Source organism: Arachis ipaensis, chromosome B3, assembly GCF_059453495.1.
Source record: "Arachis ipaensis isolate K30076 ecotype BB chromosome B3, ASM5945349v1, whole genome shotgun sequence".
NCBI classification, from domain to species: Eukaryota; Viridiplantae; Streptophyta; class Magnoliopsida; order Fabales; family Fabaceae; genus Arachis; species Arachis ipaensis.
Genome location: NC_142438.1, coordinates 6,816,487 through 6,836,164, shown reverse-complemented (window position 1 = coordinate 6,836,164; position 19,678 = coordinate 6,816,487). Strand labels below are relative to the sequence as shown.

At 31.0% G+C, this 19,678-nt stretch overlaps 3 protein-coding genes across 6 annotated transcripts; 2 read left to right on the top strand and 1 right to left on the bottom strand.

Moving 5' to 3' along the window:
- The first annotated feature begins 371 nt into the window (after positions 1–371).
- On the top strand, positions 372–5,089 carry LOC107628924 (cytochrome c biogenesis protein family). Its single transcript, XM_016331560.3, has 8 exons — positions 372–871; positions 1,331–1,550; positions 1,633–1,744; positions 1,915–2,187; positions 2,361–2,626; positions 2,795–2,951; positions 3,043–3,126; positions 4,531–5,089. Exons 1-8 carry the CDS (start codon positions 442–444, stop codon positions 4,687–4,689), a joined length of 1,701 nt encoding a protein of 566 aa, XP_016187046.1. The 5' UTR covers positions 372–441; the 3' UTR covers positions 4,690–5,089.
- A 168-nt stretch (positions 5,090–5,257) lies between these two features.
- HDR (4-hydroxy-3-methylbut-2-enyl diphosphate reductase) lies at positions 5,258–8,823 on the bottom strand. Of its 2 annotated transcripts, XM_016331561.3 has the most exons (10): positions 8,375–8,823; positions 7,576–7,772; positions 7,174–7,353; positions 6,941–7,072; positions 6,759–6,833; positions 6,563–6,668; positions 6,381–6,475; positions 5,988–6,173; positions 5,813–5,899; positions 5,258–5,596 (listed from the first exon to the last, which is right to left on the bottom strand). In XM_016331561.3, exons 1-10 carry the CDS (start codon positions 8,640–8,642, stop codon positions 5,531–5,533), a joined length of 1,392 nt encoding a protein of 463 aa, XP_016187047.1. In that variant the 5' UTR covers positions 8,643–8,823; the 3' UTR covers positions 5,258–5,530. The 2 variants fall into 2 exon arrangements, with proteins under 2 accessions (XP_016187047.1, XP_088365614.1); XM_088509488.1 differs by having other exon boundaries at positions 6,563–6,833; positions 8,375–8,790.
- A 5,883-nt stretch (positions 8,824–14,706) lies between these two features.
- On the top strand, positions 14,707–18,539 carry TIC62 (NAD(P)-binding Rossmann-fold superfamily protein). Of its 3 annotated transcripts, none has more exons than XM_088508210.1 (14): positions 14,707–15,170; positions 15,271–15,373; positions 15,463–15,535; positions 15,623–15,671; positions 15,776–15,952; positions 16,108–16,189; positions 16,276–16,348; positions 16,603–16,713; positions 16,809–16,961; positions 17,070–17,191; positions 17,302–17,610; positions 17,713–17,901; positions 18,038–18,118; positions 18,310–18,539. In XM_088508210.1, exons 1-13 carry the CDS (start codon positions 14,957–14,959, stop codon positions 18,090–18,092), a joined length of 1,710 nt encoding a protein of 569 aa, XP_088364336.1. In that variant the 5' UTR covers positions 14,707–14,956; the 3' UTR covers positions 18,093–18,118; positions 18,310–18,539. The 3 variants fall into 3 exon arrangements, with proteins under 3 accessions (XP_088364336.1, XP_016187049.1, XP_088364335.1); XM_016331563.3 differs by having other exon boundaries at positions 14,741–15,170; positions 18,038–18,103; XM_088508209.1 differs by having other exon boundaries at positions 14,810–15,170; positions 18,038–18,103; positions 18,334–18,539.
- The last annotated feature ends 1,139 nt before the right edge of the window (positions 18,540–19,678 follow it).

Sequence of the window (19,678 nt, the reverse complement as noted above, 5' to 3'; positions counted from 1 at the left end):
GTATTATCAAAAAGAAAATAGATCATCTAAATTATTAGTAAAATATTCTTATAGGACCTGTCAATCGTTGTGATATGATTAAGTGGATTTTTCCATTTTATCTCCAAAGGGACTATTTAATTAAGAGTAATTCTAATTTGTTTTTAAGGTATTTTTTAATCCGACAAGTCAACAATTAACCAATTAATCGATACTTGATTAAGCGACCAACCCAAATTGGTTAGTAATTCTACTTAAATTAACTACTTGAGTCCAAATATAGCACTCTAGTACCCATTGAAAAAAAAAAAAAAGAAAAGAACAGAAATCATATAATAATATCTGATAATAATAATAAAATATCTATATTTTGGATAAAGTAACCGCCGTGGTCGTTATTATGGCCTCAAATTGAGTACAGAAACCTGAAACAAACCGCGAGTGTCTCCGAAGTGTTGATCGATGAAGACACTCAGTCCCTTAAACTCCTCGAATCCATGTCTCCTCAAGACCCATTTCCTCAAAGTTCCCATCTTTAACCCCATTTTCAAGTTCAAGCCATTGCCACACAACACCCACCATGCAAGGATAGCCAAAGTTCCCTCATTTACCATAAACTCTAAGCTAAAAAGCTCTCAGGATATCAATAACAAAGGGAAGAAGAGCGTTTCCCAGAAGATTGTGCTATCAGAAACTTCGCCTCCTCCACTTGCAGTTGATAAAGATGACATCAATGGTGGCAGTGGCAATGAGAGTGTCCCAGTTAGCTCAAAGAAAAAAGGAGGGGTTTCTGGGTTGGCCAAGAAGTTGAGCAAAAAGGTGTTGCAGATTCTCTCTAATTTGTCTTTGGCTATTGGAGAAATGTTCACCATTGCAGCTTTAATGGCTTTAGGTATATATGTTTGTGTTGTTCAGCTTTATTTTACTTCTATGTGTCTCAATTAAGCTGTTCTTTATTATTTTTTTTCCACTCTATAGTTTTGAAATTCTATATTGTCTTAGGAGCTTGCTGGCATTTTAATTTCCCAAATGCAACTTCAGAAGTATTTATCATGTCGATTGTGCTTGCTTCCTTTTCTTGTTATTTAGAACATGCTCCACCCACCCCACAATATATGTAACTTTGGAAATTCGATCATTCAGTTACAACCCCACTAAATTTTCATAGTGACAGATATTATTGAAAGGAGAGACTAGATACTGTTCCACAGTTTCCTGAAGTTTGATGATGAACTTAGTATGACTAGAGATGCTATTTGAGTTACTATACAACCATTTGAATGTTATTGTGGCTGCAAATTTTGCTTTAATATGATTTAAATTGACTAAATGTTGGAGCTTTCTATGATAGGAACTGTTATTGAACAAGGTGAGGCCCCTGATTTTTACTTCAAAAATTACCCTGAAGATCATCCTGTGTTGGGTTTTTTTACTTGGAGATGGGTTCTCACCCTTGGCTTTGATCACATGTTTACATCCCCTGTATTCATTGGAATGTTGGCTCTCCTTGGTGCATCTCTGATGGCCTGCACTTACACGACACAGATTCCGCTCGTCAAGGTTTCGAGAAGGTTCGGTTTGGACATTTTCTGTATTCATAATCTCTCATTTAGAAAATTTATTGATCACTTTTCGGGCTAAATTGTGTTGTAGATGGGCATTTTTGCATTCTGCTGAGACTATTCGTAAGCAAGAATTTTCAGATACGTTGACAAGAGCATCAATTGAAGATGTTGGTACTCTATTAATGGGAGCTGGATATGAGGTCACTAATACTTCAAATGCTTGACAATGACTTTCTTTCTTTTTTCTTCATATCCTTAAGAATCTGTGTAGTCTTAATTGCTTGTATAGTTGTATTTAGTTTATTTATTAGCTAACAAGGAGCTTGAGTGTAATCTTTTGTGCTGAAGAAGTGTGGTTTTTTTATTGTAGGTATTCTTGAAAGGACCATGTTTATATGCTTTTCAAGGGCTTGCCGGTCGGCTGGCCCCTATAGGAGTCCATATATCACTGCTGCTGATAATGGTTGGAGGAACTCTAAGTGCTGCTGGGAGCTTCAAAGGTTCAGTCACGGTGCCGCAAGGGCTGAATTTTGTTGTAGGAGATGTTCTTGGTCCTACTGGTTTTCTGTCCACTCCCACTGAAGCTTTTAATACAGAGATTCATGTCAACAGATTTTACATGGATTATTTTGAAAGTGGAGAGGTAAATGTTGATTTCTGTTTTCTGTGAGGTTTTAGAGAATGTACTTGCAACTGATTCAGCATTGAATTCATGGAACTTCAATCCGAAGAGATGAAAGTATAAAATTTTACAGTTTTGAGTTCTATCAACATTGCTTCTCTGATCTATGATTTACTTTTTGGTTTTCGTTACAGGTTTCGCAGTTCCACACTGATCTTTCCCTCCTTGACATGGATGGGAAAGAAGTAATGAGAAAAACAATTAGTGTAAATGATCCTTTAAGATATGGTGGCATCACTATATATCAGACAGATTGGAGTATTTCAGCACTTCAAATTCTTAAGGACAATGAAGGACCTTATAACTTGGCTATGGCCCCTCTACAGATCAATGGGGACAAGAAACTTTTTGGAACTTTCCTACCTGTTGGAGATATCAACTCTCCTGATGTTAAGGGAATGTAAGTATTTTGAAACTTAACCGTGATGCTAAAGTATAATGGAAACTCTAAGAATTGTGCTTATTAGGAAAGTATTCCTCTTAGGATATTCTAAAAATAGTTAGTAACAAATTTCAAAGAATCAGATACTTGTATCATTCTTATTTACTCTCTTGTGCCAAATTTTAGATCTATGCTTGCGCGTGATCTGCAGTCAATTGTCCTTTATGATAAGGAAGGGAAATTTGCAGGAGTTAGAAGGCCTAATTCAAAGCTCCCAATCAATATTGATGGCTCAGAAATTGTGATTCTTGATGCAATAGGGAGCAGTGGCTTGGACTTGAAGGTATCATATCAACTTAAACTCGTTAATCATTCACTTACTTCTTCTTTAGCTGCTATTAATTGATTTTATCATTGTCAATTTGTTGATGCAGACTGACCCGGGAGTTCCAACTGTTTATGCTGGATTTGGTGCTCTCATGCTCACTACTTGCATTAGCTACTTATCTCATTCACAGGTGAGATTCTGCTGAATAATACCTTACATAATGCATCATTATACAAAGCATATTTTAGTACCATGGCTTTAGAAAGCAATTTCTTTATTTTATGGCTTTTTTCTTGGGTTAGTTGCACTTTACTCTTGAAATATATGCTGTGCACTTTAACCTCTATATTTTCAAATGTTCATTTTACGGTGGCCATGGTAGCTATGAAACTTTGGTAACATTTAAAAAGTGTAACTAAAATTAAAGTCACACTTTTTTACTATTTGTCAACACCTTTTAATTTTAAAAAGTTGACCTAATTAAAAAATATTGGCAGTGTTTTATAATCACTGCAAGTACCATAATAAAATTCATCATTTTGAAAATGAGTTTAATTTTGATACACTGTTAGTGTAAAATTTTATGCGGTCGTCCAATCACATCCGTTTTTTGGTTAACCATTCACGCTGTCAATGTGAAAGATAGTTATTTTTGCTGAGGTGGAGTTATGTAAATGCACCTGCAAAACTGTTTTATACTAATGTCTAATAGTGCATCAAAATTAAATTCTTTGAAAATTCTTAAATCAATATTTTGAACATTTTCAAATGTGTGAATCATCCTTATCTCTTATTTGAAAAATGATTAGGAGTCTGAACTTATCCTCTTAATTTCTAAAGAAAGAAAGTTTTGTATTTTTTTTATCTTTTTGATATTTTAAAAGAATACATATATATTTGAATTCTTATTCATTTAAGTATTAGAGGAAGAATTAGGCCTTCTAATGATTACTCTTTAGGAAAATTAAGTGAAGGCAGGTCATGCAAAGTTAGAAAACTCCAAGAGATCAATGTACATATTTTTTTCAAAAAATTAAAAAATAAAAAGGAACAAAAGTACACATAGACATGGTGTAAAGATGAAGAGAGTTTATGTGCATAATAATATAAATATATCATCCCAGAAAATTCCTTACAAAAGAATGGACTGCCGTGCCGTCTAATACTCTTAATGTTATTTTTTATTTCTTATTTTTTTTGAAAAAAGGAGTAATGCTAAGCAGTCAGAAACGCAGAATATATTGTCAAGATAGTTGTTTTGAATATGCCTATTAACTAGTGTTGTGTTTGATTAAGTCAATAATGCTAAGAAGTCACTGGTCAGAACTTTCAACTCAGAATCATTTATCAAAATTTTTATTAGAATTTCCCGAGGTATAAGAGTGACGGTTGAATAAGTCAATGGTCAGAAAACCATGCTAGAAATAAAATATTATGTCAATAACATAAAAATTGGTAATATTGAACAACTAAGACGATATAAATGACTGAAAAAACAAAGATCTTTGACCAAAAAATTAACAAATTACTTTCTTGTAGCTTTATCACATGCAATATGAAACTGATTATTTTTATTTATTGGTCAAATTCAAAGATATGGGCCATACAAGATGGAACAAGTGTGATTATTGGAGGGAAGACTAATAGAGCAAAGATGGAGTTCCCTGAAGAGATGAACCGTTTGCTTGATAAGGTTCCTGAAATAGTTGAATCTTCTTCATCTCAGCAAGTTGACACCATTACTAGTGGCTAGCTTATACCTTTTGAGACTCTTCAATTTGGATAAGTGCCACATTATGTAGCAATGCAATAGTAGTATTTTTGACATACAAATACAGGTAAGACTTCATCAAAATTCAACAAGGTTCCCAGCATGTGCCAAGGATTTGAGATTTGACCAAAGTGAATCAAGAAAATTGTCAAAGTTCTTCAGAGTTGACATTATCTAGCTATAATCAGTTCATTACATGTACATTTCCTGCAATTTTTTATGTTAATATAAATCCAAATGTTAATATCTACCCTTTATCTTAGCCAATCATTCAATTTAGAGAAAATTACACTGTTTTCTCAAGATTATGTAATATTATACTTTACACACTTTATTTTGTTATATTTATACTAAGATCTCTTTTTGTGATATTAACAATAAAGATTAGTGTCATATCTCACTAAAGATACAGCAATATCAAGTGTAATATCATTTTACTTAATGAGAAATACTTAGTGTTAAGTGTTTGAGATCAGTGTCATTTATTGCTCTTATTAAGTTATTTGAGCATATCAGAAGTGTGATTCTTCCACAATGTAGAGGTTGCAACTTCATGAAAATATGAATCAGTAACTTTTATTTCTTATCTGTATCAAGATATTCCGGTTTTCAAATACATTTTCATCTTGTTGCCAAAATTTTACAAATGTAACACTAATTGTCAGCAATAACTAGCACTGATATCACAACAGGCAACACACAAGAACTCGAGTTATTCTTCATATATAAATAAATTTTACAATACATGGGACTTTGATAGATTCTGTAATTCATGTCCCTGGTTTCACTTGTACATCAAATAGTGTATGCATCCAGGCCTACTCTAAGCGAGTTGCATTGCTTCTTCCCGTTTCAAGTCAAACACCTTGACAAGCACATCTTCCACAACCTATTTGATATACAAAAGAAATTAAAAAAAAAAATGGTAAGAATAGAGTAGTATGGTATAAGTTTGATCAATTTATAGAGTAAATCCTAATCTCATCCCTGACCAAACAAATTTGCCCTCCTAATAGTGCCGGACAACAAATTTGATCGGAACGCCTTTGACTTCCGTGTGTTTGCCGGGGATTTACTCATTTACAGGCAAGGCAAGAGAAATTACCTTGTCTGGTGTGGATGCACCAGATGTAACACCAATCGTTATTGGACCCTTCGGCAGAAAGTTTTCTTTCTCCACCAGTTCACCATGCTGATAGACAAAATAAATAAATTACTACTACTGGTAAAGGGTGAAAGAGATCAGTTGATAAGGCATCAATTTCAATATCCATTCTTACCATCAACTTGTGTGCTATCTTGTTTCCTGGACCAATTCTTTGCTCACTGTCGATCCAGTAAGAAGGAATTCCGCGTTCCTCAGCAATCTCTTGCAAGTGTGATGTGTTGCTTGAGTTCCACCCACCAACGACTAGCATAAGATCCATATCTTGTTCCACCAGCTTATACATAGCATCTTGTCGCTCCTGAAAGAGAATTCGGTTTAGCTGTTGAGTTGAATAAATACATATACACTAGCCAGTGCTCTGGCATAGACAAGTTATATATACAACAATCTATAACTGGCTTAAAACTGTGATATCCCTTCTTTTCTGTGGGAATACATGGTAATCAGATTTTAACTATTCCTAAAAAAAAGGGGGCAAGAAATCTAATTGGCAGAAAAAGACCACCTGAGTGGCATCACAAATAGTGTTGAAGCTCATGAAGTGCTCATTGATGTTTTCTACACCAAATTTTTGCATCATAGTTCTCTCCACTAGTTTCCCTGCAAAACAATCAGTAAAATAATTATGGCAAGGCTCGTAATCTCTGAAGAAATAGCATGAGAAGGAAAGGGAAAAAGAAAACTAACCTATCTCTTCGGTCTCTCCCTTGAGCATTGTAGTCTGATTTGCAATGCCGACTTGTTCAAGGTCCTTGTCTGGATCAAAGCCCTCGGAAATGGCATATTTAAATTTCTGGGAAACAAATGAAACAAAAATTAACCATGACATGGAATGAAGACCAGGATTTCTAAACAATATTAAGCACATGACAGGAAAATATACCTCTAAAAATGCTTCTCTGGTTGAGCTGGATCCATTTAACTTACCACCAAGAATATAGTCACAAACATACTCTGCCTGGAAGAGGTTAACAAACATGCAAAATTAAAAAAAATTTCTATCACCCAAGGCAAGACCTTCAAACACACACAAACACTGGGTATTATGAGCAACTTAGTGCAAACCTCTTTCATATTCTTCACAATAATGTACTTTCCAGCGAAAGATGCAGTTGCTACAGTTTCCTCATGCGCATATTTACCATGGATTATTGAGGTATAATCCTTTTTCTTGTGCTTTTCAACAGAAGTCCACACCTACAAACAATTATTTCATAAATACTCTTAACTCTCAGTATCTGGTGACAGAAGATGAATGTAAACCAGCACAATAGAAGGTCATGTTTTTGAAGAAATACCTTTGAAACCCATGGGCAAGTTGTATCAACAATTTGAACATTTTTCTCACTCAAAGTCAACATCTCATCCACTGCTGCTCCAAAAGCAGGCAATATGACTACATCACCCTTGTTAACAACCTCAAATTGTTTTTCTCCTTCCACAATAGGAATATCCTGCACCTTCATCTCTTGTAATCTCTGCATTAACAACTTACCAAGTTAAGCATTCAACATTAAAAAGGGCGATTCGCACACAAAAACTTCATGTTTACAAAGAAAATCAACCACATCGAGAAAATATTTTAGGCAACCGACAATTTCTTATAACTTCATGCACTTTATGGTATAACTAGAAAGCACCGAGTTAAAAATAATCTGAGATCACTGATGGTGATAGACAAATAGAGAATATCAAGAGACCTGATTAACAGTTGGGTTGTGGATGATCTCATTGGTAAGCCATATATTCTCAGTAGGAAACTGCTTTCTCGCCTCGTATGCGATTTGAACAGCCCTCTCAACTCCCCAGCAGAAGCCATAGGCTTCGGCCAGCCTCACTGTGACAGAACCCCATGTATACTCATAACCATTTTCCTTCAAAGTCTTAATTATGTCACCTGAAATTCCAAAAACATGACACACACAAAGTCACTACATAAACACAGAACAAGGTAACATAACATCAATAACAAAGAACACCACGCTGCATGTCCGAATTCTCAGAGAACTAGCTACTCTGGATGATCAAAGAAAAGTCCCAACAAAAACTAAAGCATAAAGCATATCCAAATAAGCTCAACATCAATCTTCAAGAAAATCAGTTAAAATCTGACACATGCAGTTATTCAAAAGTTAAAAAAGTAACAAACTTCTTCATTACTTCGTAGCAAAAACAACAGAAAAACCCAACTCAGCTATAATCATTTCTATTTTCGTCTGAGAAGAAAATTTAAGTAATAACAAACTTTTTTTTTTCTATGGTAAAGAAGCTCAACTCTAATTCTCAACTCAGTTCCGAATAAATAGATTAAAAAAAAAAAAACTTTTTTTCCAAAATAGTACTTTTATGCAAAAATAGTAATGAAATTGATCCGGGAACTAAACTTTGACCAAAACCAAAGACATGGCCAGTTTATAAAAAAGTAAACTTTTGAGTTCAGAATTCGAAAACAAGAAAAAAAAAATAAATAAAGATTTAAATTTGCATGAAGAAGAATACTTGTGTATTCACGATTCATGAGCTTGAGGGTCTCTTCCTTGTGACCAAACCCTCTGCGATTATAATTCTTGCTACGAGTCAAATTATGCCTGAAGACCTTGGCATCGAAGTCCTCGGAGTTGTCAACGGCGACGGAGGACTCGCCGGAGCTGCATCGGACGGAGAGAGAGTGAGGCTTCCGGCATCGGAGCCTGGCGAAGGTCTCCGGCAAGGCAAGGTCGGTGCGAGTTGTGGGGAGACGACAACAGAGGTGCGCAGAAACAGCCATGGCAATTTCACAAATTTCAGAAACACGAAGATGATAAGTCTTTGTTTCAATTCAATGCTCTCTTCTCTCTCTCTCTTCTTCGTTTTCTTCTGACTCGGCTTTCAATGTGGGTTCTCTTATTATGGAGTTAATGGCTGCTAACTCTTACTTCAACCTTCTTAATTTATTATAGAATTTTGCTGTACATTAAACATACGATAAAAAAATATTTTATAAAAATTATTATAAAAGTTAATTTTTTTTATTTTTAATGTATTAAATACACTAAAAATATTAAAAAGTTTCTATTATATTATGAGTTTTGTTAATTTATGTCTTAAGAATATATGTTAAGTATACTATAAAAAGGATTATTATAATTTATTTATGATACATATTATTCTTTAAAAAATCTCACATTTTCATTCTAACAATTTTTTATTATACAAGTTCTTATTTTGATTAGATTTATTGTTTTTATTTAGACAAATAAATTTTTAAAATTGTGACGAAAGAATCTATATATCTTATTCTTATAAAGTTCAACAATCTTAATATAATAAAAACAATTTTAAAACGTCTGATATAAACATTTTTAAAAATTTATTTAAATATATACTCTTTATTTATAAGAATTTAGTTATGATTTTATAGTATATTCTAATAGTATAATAATAATTTTTTTAAAATTTTTTATATGTTTAATATATTAATTTTTTAAATAATTTTTGTAATTAAAAAATGACTTGCATATTAGTCTCAATGTTGTGAAATATGTAGACAATAATCTAGGCCTATTTTTTATTTTTTTTTTAATTCAATCATTCAAAATAATAATCATAGAAAATTATTTAATATAAAATTATTAAATTTTAAAGATAAAAATTTATATTTAACAATTATATTACATATATAATTAACCACTAAATTAATTATCGATATAAAATATAAAATACATATTAATAATAAATTAAATAATATATGTATTTAGACATAAACATATAATTAATTAATTTGTTCTCATATAGTATTTTTTTTAATTTTGTAATCACGTTGAATAGCGTCAAATACGACTTTTATACAAGTGGTTTTAGAATGTTGAAATCCTATTTTATAAGTTATTTTAATTGTTAGTTGTGGTGTGGTTGGTAGAGTAATGGTTAGGTGAGTGAAGATTGAAGAGGTAGAGTACTAGAGCCACCGGCACCAGCAGCTTTAAAATATATTCATTAGACAGGGATATTAAAATTTTATATATTTTATATTAACTAACAATAACGTGAATATAAGTATATTTTATACCAGCAAAATAACTTTCTGGATTTCTCTATATTGACATGTTTTGTTTTTGTTGTAGTGAGAGGCAGTAAGTTTATGACATGTCACAATGCAATCTCAAATATTTTCGGTGTTTATAATATTTTTGTTATGGATATTTGTGGTTCAGTAACAACCTTAAATTTGTCTTCGTTTGAGTAATTATTTTGAACACACATCTGTCGCATTATCACCCAGCTTCATATATGTTTCTCATGAACAATAGTCACATAAATTTGTTTTCTATACACAAACCACCTATGACTTATGTTATGTGAGTTCGAGGATGTGATAAAAGGTATATCCCAAAAGCACAAGATTTTCCGATTAAAAGGTATCTCCCTTCATTATGGTTTTATTAATTCAAAAATATTATTTATATATTAAAATTATAAAGATTAGTCAATAATATATTTATATATAAATATATTAATTTATTTTTAAGTATTTATATTTCGATATATATTTTCTATTGATAGCTAATTTAGTAATTCATTTTACTATATACGTAATGAGAGTAATTATACATCCAAATCTTTTTGCCAATTAAGTCCAATTACACTTTAATTACAATAAATTTTTTCGCATTTTTCTTCTCTTTTTCCTTTTTTGTGTTTCTCTTCTTTTTTTTTTGGGTTCCTTCTTCTTGGTTTTATTCCTCTCAAAAGAGAGTAAATTAAGAAGAATTTTGAAAAACAAAATAAAGAGAAGATAAAAAAAAAGATGAAAAAGAAAAAGAAAACGAAGCGAAAAAATGAGGAAAAAAAATTTAAGTGAAATGAAATCAAATGAATCTAAATTAAACTAAGAAATAAATCAAATTTTTTTAAGGAATAAAAATTTGGTCAATACTTAACAAGCATCAAGTAAACCTTAGTTAATTTATAAATGAACTGAAATTAGTTCAGATTTGAATAAAAACTAACTAAACAACCACATATGAACAAGTTCAGCAAATTTAAGTGAAACGAAACCAAATGAACCTAAATTAAATTAAGAAATGAACCGAAATTTCTTAAAAAATTAAAAAAATTGGTTAATATTTAACCGCAATATTAAATGAAACTCAGTTAATTTATAAATAAATTAAAATTAGTTCAGATTTAAATAAACAGTAAAAAATTTAATCATCAATAAAAATACATTAAATTTATTTTTAAATCTAAATAAGTCTCAAATAAATATGTTAGCAAAATATTGGTGTTGTTAGTGATTGACAATAATAAAAGAGAAAGATAACAAAAAAATAAAAATTACAATAGTAAATATGTGCACTTAAATTTAAAATATTTGGTTGAACTTGGTTTGGTTGGATTATAACTTAGACGTGGAGATTTATTTATAAGTAATGTAATTGTTGTTAATTAGTGTTCTGCTCGTTAAACTTCTAGGCACTCTTCTTTCTTTATTTTTTATTTCCTCTTTAATTTTTTTTATTCTAGGAAATTCAGTTGAAGCGGTGTACCTAATTTATTGTTTAAAAAATCAACCATATAATGTGTGTCTTTTTATTTTTAATATGTATTATATATATATATAAGCGATTGATTTAGGGAAATGGATCTTTTTTAATTTTTTAACATTTGACATAATTTAGTGTGATTTCTTATTTTTTATTTTATAAGTGAAATCAGAAATAAATAAGAAAGAGAGTAATAAATAGTTAGATTAAATACTGTATATCATCCAGTTTCTTTTTACTGGAGATGATCCATTCCTTTGATTTAGGCCAAGTTTGAAAAAATAACTTAATTAAACTACTTTTGAAAAAATAACTTAAGCAATAAATGATTATATTAAAAATAACTTATAAATAAGTTATTTTGTATTTGGATTTTTAGCTTTAAAAGTATTTATTTTATTAAAATGTGATAAAAAGTAATAGTATTATGAGAGAAGTCATTTTTTTTAATTTCTATATAAGCTCTAAATAGTTTCTTAGAAAACTGTAATTTGGTTTTGAAAATTATACCAAACATTAATACTACTTTTTTTCATAAGTCAAAAGCTCAAAAAAATTACTTTTAAAACTTCCCAAAGAATCCTTAGTAGTTAAATGTTTTACAAATAAAAACAAATATAACAGCAACAATAATAGATTTATTTTTATGTTTAGAATTTAGTTAATATGTATTTTTAGTATACATAATAAATTTATTATTAATAAAAAATTTTAAATATCTTTAATAAATATAAAATAAATATATTAAAAATTTAAATTTTTTATATTTATTTTTTTTAATTTATAAATTTAATATATTTAAGATATAAGATAAATAAATTATTGTGTTAATTATGGCGTGACTTGAAAGAAGTGGAAGAACAATAATAACATTAATGAATTTGCGATTTACGATGTAGAGTACTATTACTTTAGAACACAATTTACAAAATACTATAAAAACGTTGACCGGAAATTAAGTTTTTTTTAGTAAAGTAATTAATATCCGATACATTTGAGGTAGACTTTTAAAAAACTTGGTAGATTTTTCAGCTCTTGACCTGATCAAAAAGAGATAATAGATTTATAAAAATATTACAAAAATCAGCTCATATATATTCTATATTTTAATATAAATAACTAATTTGCTGGTAAATTTTTGTGTGCATATAACTATATTATAACATTATGCCAGGTACAAAAATCAAACCGTTGTTGTCCATAAAGTATTAAATCCATCCACAATATCAAGTTCTTTTTGTTGGAAATGTTGGATGTGGCCATGTGCCCCTAGTTTATTAGGTATATATTGTTAGTATTGAGAAAATTATTAAAAAAAAATAAAAATACGTGAATTCACATGGAACATAGAAAACCATCTAAATTTGATTCAACAATGGCGATTCCAACGATCTTGGATACCGACTTTCCAATATCCATTCCTTGAACTTCCGTACACAAAAAATGATGCACGTAGAAAATTAGTTATTATGATTCCTATATAAATATATGTATTTTTAATTTATTTTTAATATATATTTTATATTTTAATATATATATTAATAACTAATTTGATGATTATTTTTTATGTATATTTAATATAATTGTTCAAAAATTGTTGAGTTAAAAAATTAACTAATATAATTGATAATGACAAATATTAGATTAGGCTAATTATCCTAATTAATTTTGATTATTTTGGTTGAGTGATGTAGGCCAAAAATTAATATACATAACTGCAGCCCATTATGAAACAAATCGAACCTACTGGTGGGCTAACAATTCAAAAGAAACCCAAAGAAAATAATGCAAAGAAATCCAACGGATTGAACCTTAAAAGAACCGATCCAAACCCGATTGCATCTCTCAAGCAAATCCCACGTTCACCTTTTTTCTTCTTGGTAAAAAATCAGAGAAGTGAGAGAAAACTTAGTTCCTAAGTCTTTTCATCAAAGAAGAAAAGGAAGAGAAAGGTTAAGCAAAAGGTTGAGGTCTAATCACCAAAATCAATCCATCTTAGGCTAAAGCAGAGGTCAAAGGTAACTTATTTCCTCTTGCATGCATATTGCTTTCTTCTCCTCTACCCCAACTCTCTGTCACTCCAAATTGGGATAAATAAAGACAGTAATCTCTGTTAAGCTCTGCTATTAATCTACGGTCAAATTTGTGTCTTGGGGACCAAGTAGCATTTCAATGGCTCAGATCTGGTTTACCATTGAAAGACTGTTTCTCTTTGCTTCCCTGAGACTTTCGGTCAAACAAGAGAAAATCAAACTCAAACTTCTAATTTGGGGATTAATTGAAAAAAGTAATATGATGAGTTGGTGAAGCACACAGCTTGATGGTTGATTTAGGAGAGAGCAACTCATCAACATGCAAGAAGATACAAGAGAAGATTTTTCATCATTTAAGGAGCATTCCACCAAAATGAGGTTTAGGCTATTGAAGTATTAATCTCCTTCATGTTGAGGCAGAGAGAAACACTTGAGTGAAAAATCTATAGTGATTTCATATTTCTTTAGGTTGAGACTCGAACCCACAACCTCTTAATTGAACATGAGAAGACTATGCCATTTGAGCTATTACTCATTGGCAAACAAACTTTGAGATTATATTTACAATAAGTAATTTTTTGATAGAAAGTAGTTAATATAAGAGAATTTAATTTTGATATACTCACACTGTAAAGTAGTCTTGTACTGCATCTAATTATATAATATCACAGTAAAAATAACTACTGCGTGAATGATCATCTAAAAAAACAAATGTGATTATACAATTATATAAAATACTTTACATGTCAGTGCATTAAAATTAAATTCTAATATAATATATGAAAAATATAAGAAATCAACTTCAAAATAATCGATGTTAATTAATTTTTTAACATTTATTTTTGAAAGATTTAAAGTTTAAAATTAGTATTTAAGATATAAAAATTTAAAATATAAATTTATTATTAGTGAAAGATTTTATTTTTTTATTTAATAAATATAAAATAAATGTATTAAAAATTTAAATTTTTTTGTATTTTCAATAAAAATTTTTAATTTATAATCTTTAACATGTGCTCTTAAAAAACATGATAGATAAATCCTAACATTTATAATTAGAAATAATTAATTGATATTAAATGAAAAGAATTAACTCTCTAACTGAACTCTGGTTGCTTTAAAGACTTGCACACTCTTAGTTTATTATTTTATTTTATTTTGTCAATACTACCTAACTTCTTGCTTTGAACAAATCTTCAACTTTTTAGTTGCAACCTTGTACTGAAATTAACATAATTATAGTTAGGGAAATCCAACATAGTTCCTCTTTATTATTCCAAGCAATCATGTTAAAGAAAAAAGAAGAAAAAAAGTAATGGCCTTGAAGAATCAGTGATGTGTTATAGTGTGGGGCCATCATATCCTCACATAGTGGAAGATGCCACAACTACCAATCACACAAGATTCTGCTGGATAATATTATCATAACATCAAAACAAAACTATTCACAATCATCACATAATCATGATCATCACATTTTCTCAATTACCATTCTTATTCTGAAGCAAGCAACTGATCAAGCTATGCCTATGGAGTCTTTCTCACTACAATCACTCACACCAACCACCATTATTCCATCTTCTTTGTCACCAAAAGGAGCTTTCTTGTCAGAGAAGCCTTGTAGCCATGTTAAGCTTCTCAAACACTCTGACTTCATCATGAGGTACCCTTGTTCTACTTCAAGATCCATCAACACTAAGCCTCACAAGTTCCACTGCATTAGAGCTCAAGCTTCAGGTGATTCAGATAGAACTGTTAGATATATAATTTTTCTATACATGTTTGGTTTTTGTTGATGATCACTAATATGAATGTTGATGTTTATACTCCATACAAGGTTCAACAAAAAGTGAGGGGATTCCTGAGAAAACAGATTCCAAGGATGATAACTTAGTATTTGTTGCTGGTGCTACTGGTAGAGTTGGTTCAAGAACTGTTAGGTACATTTGTTAGTACTCTTCAATTCACTTGTTCCTTAAGAAGAAACCTCTTTTCTTTAAAATGCTGACTAGTGATAGTTTCATTTCAGAGAGCTTATCAAACTTGGATTTAAAGTAAGAGCTGGAGTGAGGAGTGCTGAGAGAGCTGGTCCACTAATCAAGGTACAAGTTCTATCTTATGAACAAGATTTGGTATCCATTAGTGCTTGATATGAAAAGGATGTGCATTAAGATATAGAACATATGCAGAGTGTTGAGCAAATGAAGCTTGATGATGGAACAAGTGGAGGGAGTCAAGGTAAGACAAGAAAGTTTATGGATTTCATGATTTGTGTAGGTTTGGCAGTGAAGAAAATGCTGATGTATTGAATAACAAGAGAATGTTTTTGGTTTTTAGCCCAGCTGTAGAGAAGCTTGAAATTGTGGAATGTGATTTGGAGAAACCAGATCAAATTGGACCAGCACTGGGGAATGCATCAACAGTTATATGTTCCATTGGTGCTAGTGAGAAGGAAGTTTTTGACATCACTGGCCCTTGTCGAATCGATTATCGCGCCACCAAAAGCCTTATTGATGCTGGTAAGACAAGATTCTTCACTCTTATGTTAAGATCTTGTTAAGTCCTAATCTTGAAACACAAAACTGTCATAACAATTTGTTCCTTGTTATTTGGTTAAGACTAATGTCTTAATATGATGAAAACTTAAAATGGTTTTGTTTCTTCTATAATGCAGCAACTGTTGCCAAAGTAAATCACTTCATACTGGTTACTTCATTGGGAACAAACAAATTTGGTTTACCTGCAGCTATTCTCAAGTGAGCATGAATGAAATTCTTTCTGATATTATCATAATTGACTTTAACAAGAAGTTCAACTGATTGCTGAATTTTCGATTTTGAAGTTTATTTTGGGGAGTTCTGATTTGGAAAAGAAAGGCAGAAGAAGCATTGCTAGCCAGTGGACTTCCATACACAGTGAGTAAACTACCTGTGATCAAGTTTACAATTCAAGATTGGTAGAAACTCACATGCAGTTTGTCTTCATGTGAAGTTAATAGTTGAGAATCATGACATTTTAGTCAAATAAGTCATATCATCTGACAGTTTTTAACTATCAACTTCATATTGAAAACAGTACTGCATGTGATTTTCCACTTTCAAGATTATGATGGTAATTATGCCATAAAGCAGGATCCTAACTGTCTAAAACTATTAACATTGTTCTTCAGATAGTGAGACCTGGAGGTATGGAGCGGCCGACGGATTCTTACAAGGAAACTCATAACCTAACACTATCAACAGAAGACACTTTATTTGGGGGTCAAGTATCAAACCTTCAGGTGCTTAACATGTAAACTTTTGTGCTGATTTCCAATTTTGTAAAACTAGTCCTATGAATGACAGAGCAAAAGTAACAAATTCTGTTTCATGGTAGGTGGCAGAACTTATGGCAGTCATGGCCAAGAACCCTGATCTTGCATATTGTAAAATAGTGGAGGTAGTAGCAGAGACAACTGCGCCACTGACTCCCACGGAGGAGCTTCTTGCAAAGATACCATCTCAAAGACCTTACATTTCTTCACCAAAGGTATGTCCTTTCTTACATTACAAGTTATGACAAAGAAAAAACTTTTCCTCACTGCTATAACTATACTAAGCTATAATTTATGATTCATTGTTTATTGTGATTATGCAGAAACTGGATGCTGCAGCCGTCAGTGATCCGGCTCCCTCGGAACCTGCCATTGCCACAGCCACTGAGAAGGAAACTGCACAACCAAAACCGGTTGCGAAACAGCCACTTTCGCCTTATACTGTGTAAGCCTAATTAGTACTAGCATTCAAATGTGCAATCATATACAAGAAACTTTGTTCTGCATTTCCATTATTTGATTAAAGATGAAATTCTCAATGTGGATTGTTCTCAGTTATGAAGACTTAAAGCCACCATCATCTCCATCTCCATCCAAGCCTGGTGTCAAAAAAGATCTAAAGATCATTGATTCAGTTCAAGAACCTAGTCCTTCAGAAACTCCAAGCAGCACACAAGAAATAGACAGCATTTCTCAGACAAAATCTTTCTCGAACAGCCGCGAGTTTCTTTCGCCTTACGCAGCCTATGAGGACTTGAAACCTCCAACTTCTCCCTGCCCAACACCAAGCACTTCCAATGCAGACAGTGCTGCTAAAAGCTCTCCTTCTAAGACTCCAACTTTTTTTCATTCTCCCTATCATGTGTGAGTCTAATTCAGCATTTGTTGGAACAAATTACATTTATCTCTCTTGATTTTCATTTCAAGACTATGAAAACTATATGAAGTCAACTATATTCATTTCAGATATGCTGATTTGAAGCCTCCAACTTCACCATCTCCAAGGGCACCAAATGCATCATCACCTTCCATATCTGCTGTGGAAAGTAGTGTGTCTCAGATTGAGATAGTGTCAAGTAATGGTCCACCCCAACTTCCAGAGGATGAACAACATCTTCCTCAACCAAAGTCAACACCACTCTCACCTTATACCATGTGGGCTAGCTAGCTTTCTTCAAAATTCATCATCATTTTTCTAGCATCTTAACTAACTATCCAAATTAAGTGTTTTGTTACCCTGTCACTATATATGTTCTTGAAAATATTTTGACTATGTAGCATTAATATTCAGGTATGAGGACTTGAAGCCTCCAGCATCACCATCACCTGCCTTCAGAAAATCTTAGGAACTTCCAAGGTCAGAAATACTAAGGTTGCGTTTGGTTTGTATCTTCATTTTCTATTTTTATTTTCAGTATGTTCTGTTTTTAAGATTTTGTGAAAGAAAAAAATAGAATGAAAATGAAAAAACAGAAAACTTAAATTTTTGTTGCATTGCATGTGCAATTGTATATCCTTGAATTATTATGTAGTTTGAGTTTGAGTTTTATTTAATGCTAACAGATCAGAAACTGTTGGAACAAATAGGGAATCAATCTTATTCAAGATTTTCATGCGGCAACTTATGTGGAGGAGTGGATAGTAACTCAGTTGAAGAGAGGAATCATTTTCTGCAAATTGAAATTTTCAGCATTGTTTATATCATTTTGTTTACCTTTTCTTGATAAGGAAAAGCAATTACTACTCTTCTTGCTAAATTTTACTCTAATGATATTTTGTTTTACTTTTACTTATCTACTTTCTACATAATTATAATTATATTAGAATAGATCCTTTCAATTACATGATTCATTGGATTAGAAATTAGATTAACATGCTAGTCCTAATGGGCTAATAACTTTTTAGGAAACAAAATAAAAAAAAAAACATTTTTATCATCACACTTTTTCCTTTTTATAGTATCAGAAATTTGAGTAGTGAAGATTAATTAGCAGAAGTTTCAAAGAAAGCTTAGTTTTATTCTTTTTTAAGCTTAAAGTACAAACATATAAACATTATGGTATACATTCAAATCAACATCTTTCAATTATTTTCATAAGAAGTTACAGAAAGTGGTATCATCTTACTCCAAAAAAGTATCTTTCTCAAGCACAATTGGACAATCCAATTTGAGGACTAAACCTTTTGCATGTTGTTTTGTCTCATTAAAAAGGAGTTTAACACAGCATACTCCTAATTGAAAAAACTAAAAAATTTGAAAGTTAGAAAATCAATCTTGTTTGGTAGCAAAGTATAGATAGAGATTAGGCTGATAACTATTGATTTAGCTATACTTTATAAAGCTATAGAGTGATACTTTATTTTATTATTTATGTACATAATACATATCACTATAATGTTTTATGCGTAAAAATATGACAAATGTATTTTAGAAGAAATATTTCCTTTCTTTTAATATGAGAAACATTAAACAAGAGAATAATTATATGCTTTTAAACTGTTAAGCTGACAGTTATATATGAGTTAAATTTGTTAATAGAAAATAGGTTGAGAATTTGAGATCAATTTTATTATATTGTTAGCGCAAATATTTTAAAATATGGCGAATTCTCCCATGCATAGTAGCTAAAATCTCGATTTAACTCTTAAAATCTTCCGATATTACGATTTCACCATTTAAATCTTGTTAAGATTTTATGTTTTATATTTTTTATTTATTTTTTCGATTTCACGCAAAATCTCGATTTTCTCTACCTTGCTCCCATGTCTTTAATTTTGGTGTCGAAATTGCTGAAGTTGCTTTTATAATAAGTTTTAAATATTAAAAAATTGCTTACTTTTATATTTTTTAATTTAAATATTAATTTTTATCTCTTTTTAGTAAGTTAGACAAGGGTATATAGATACCATAGTATACACCTTAAAATATACA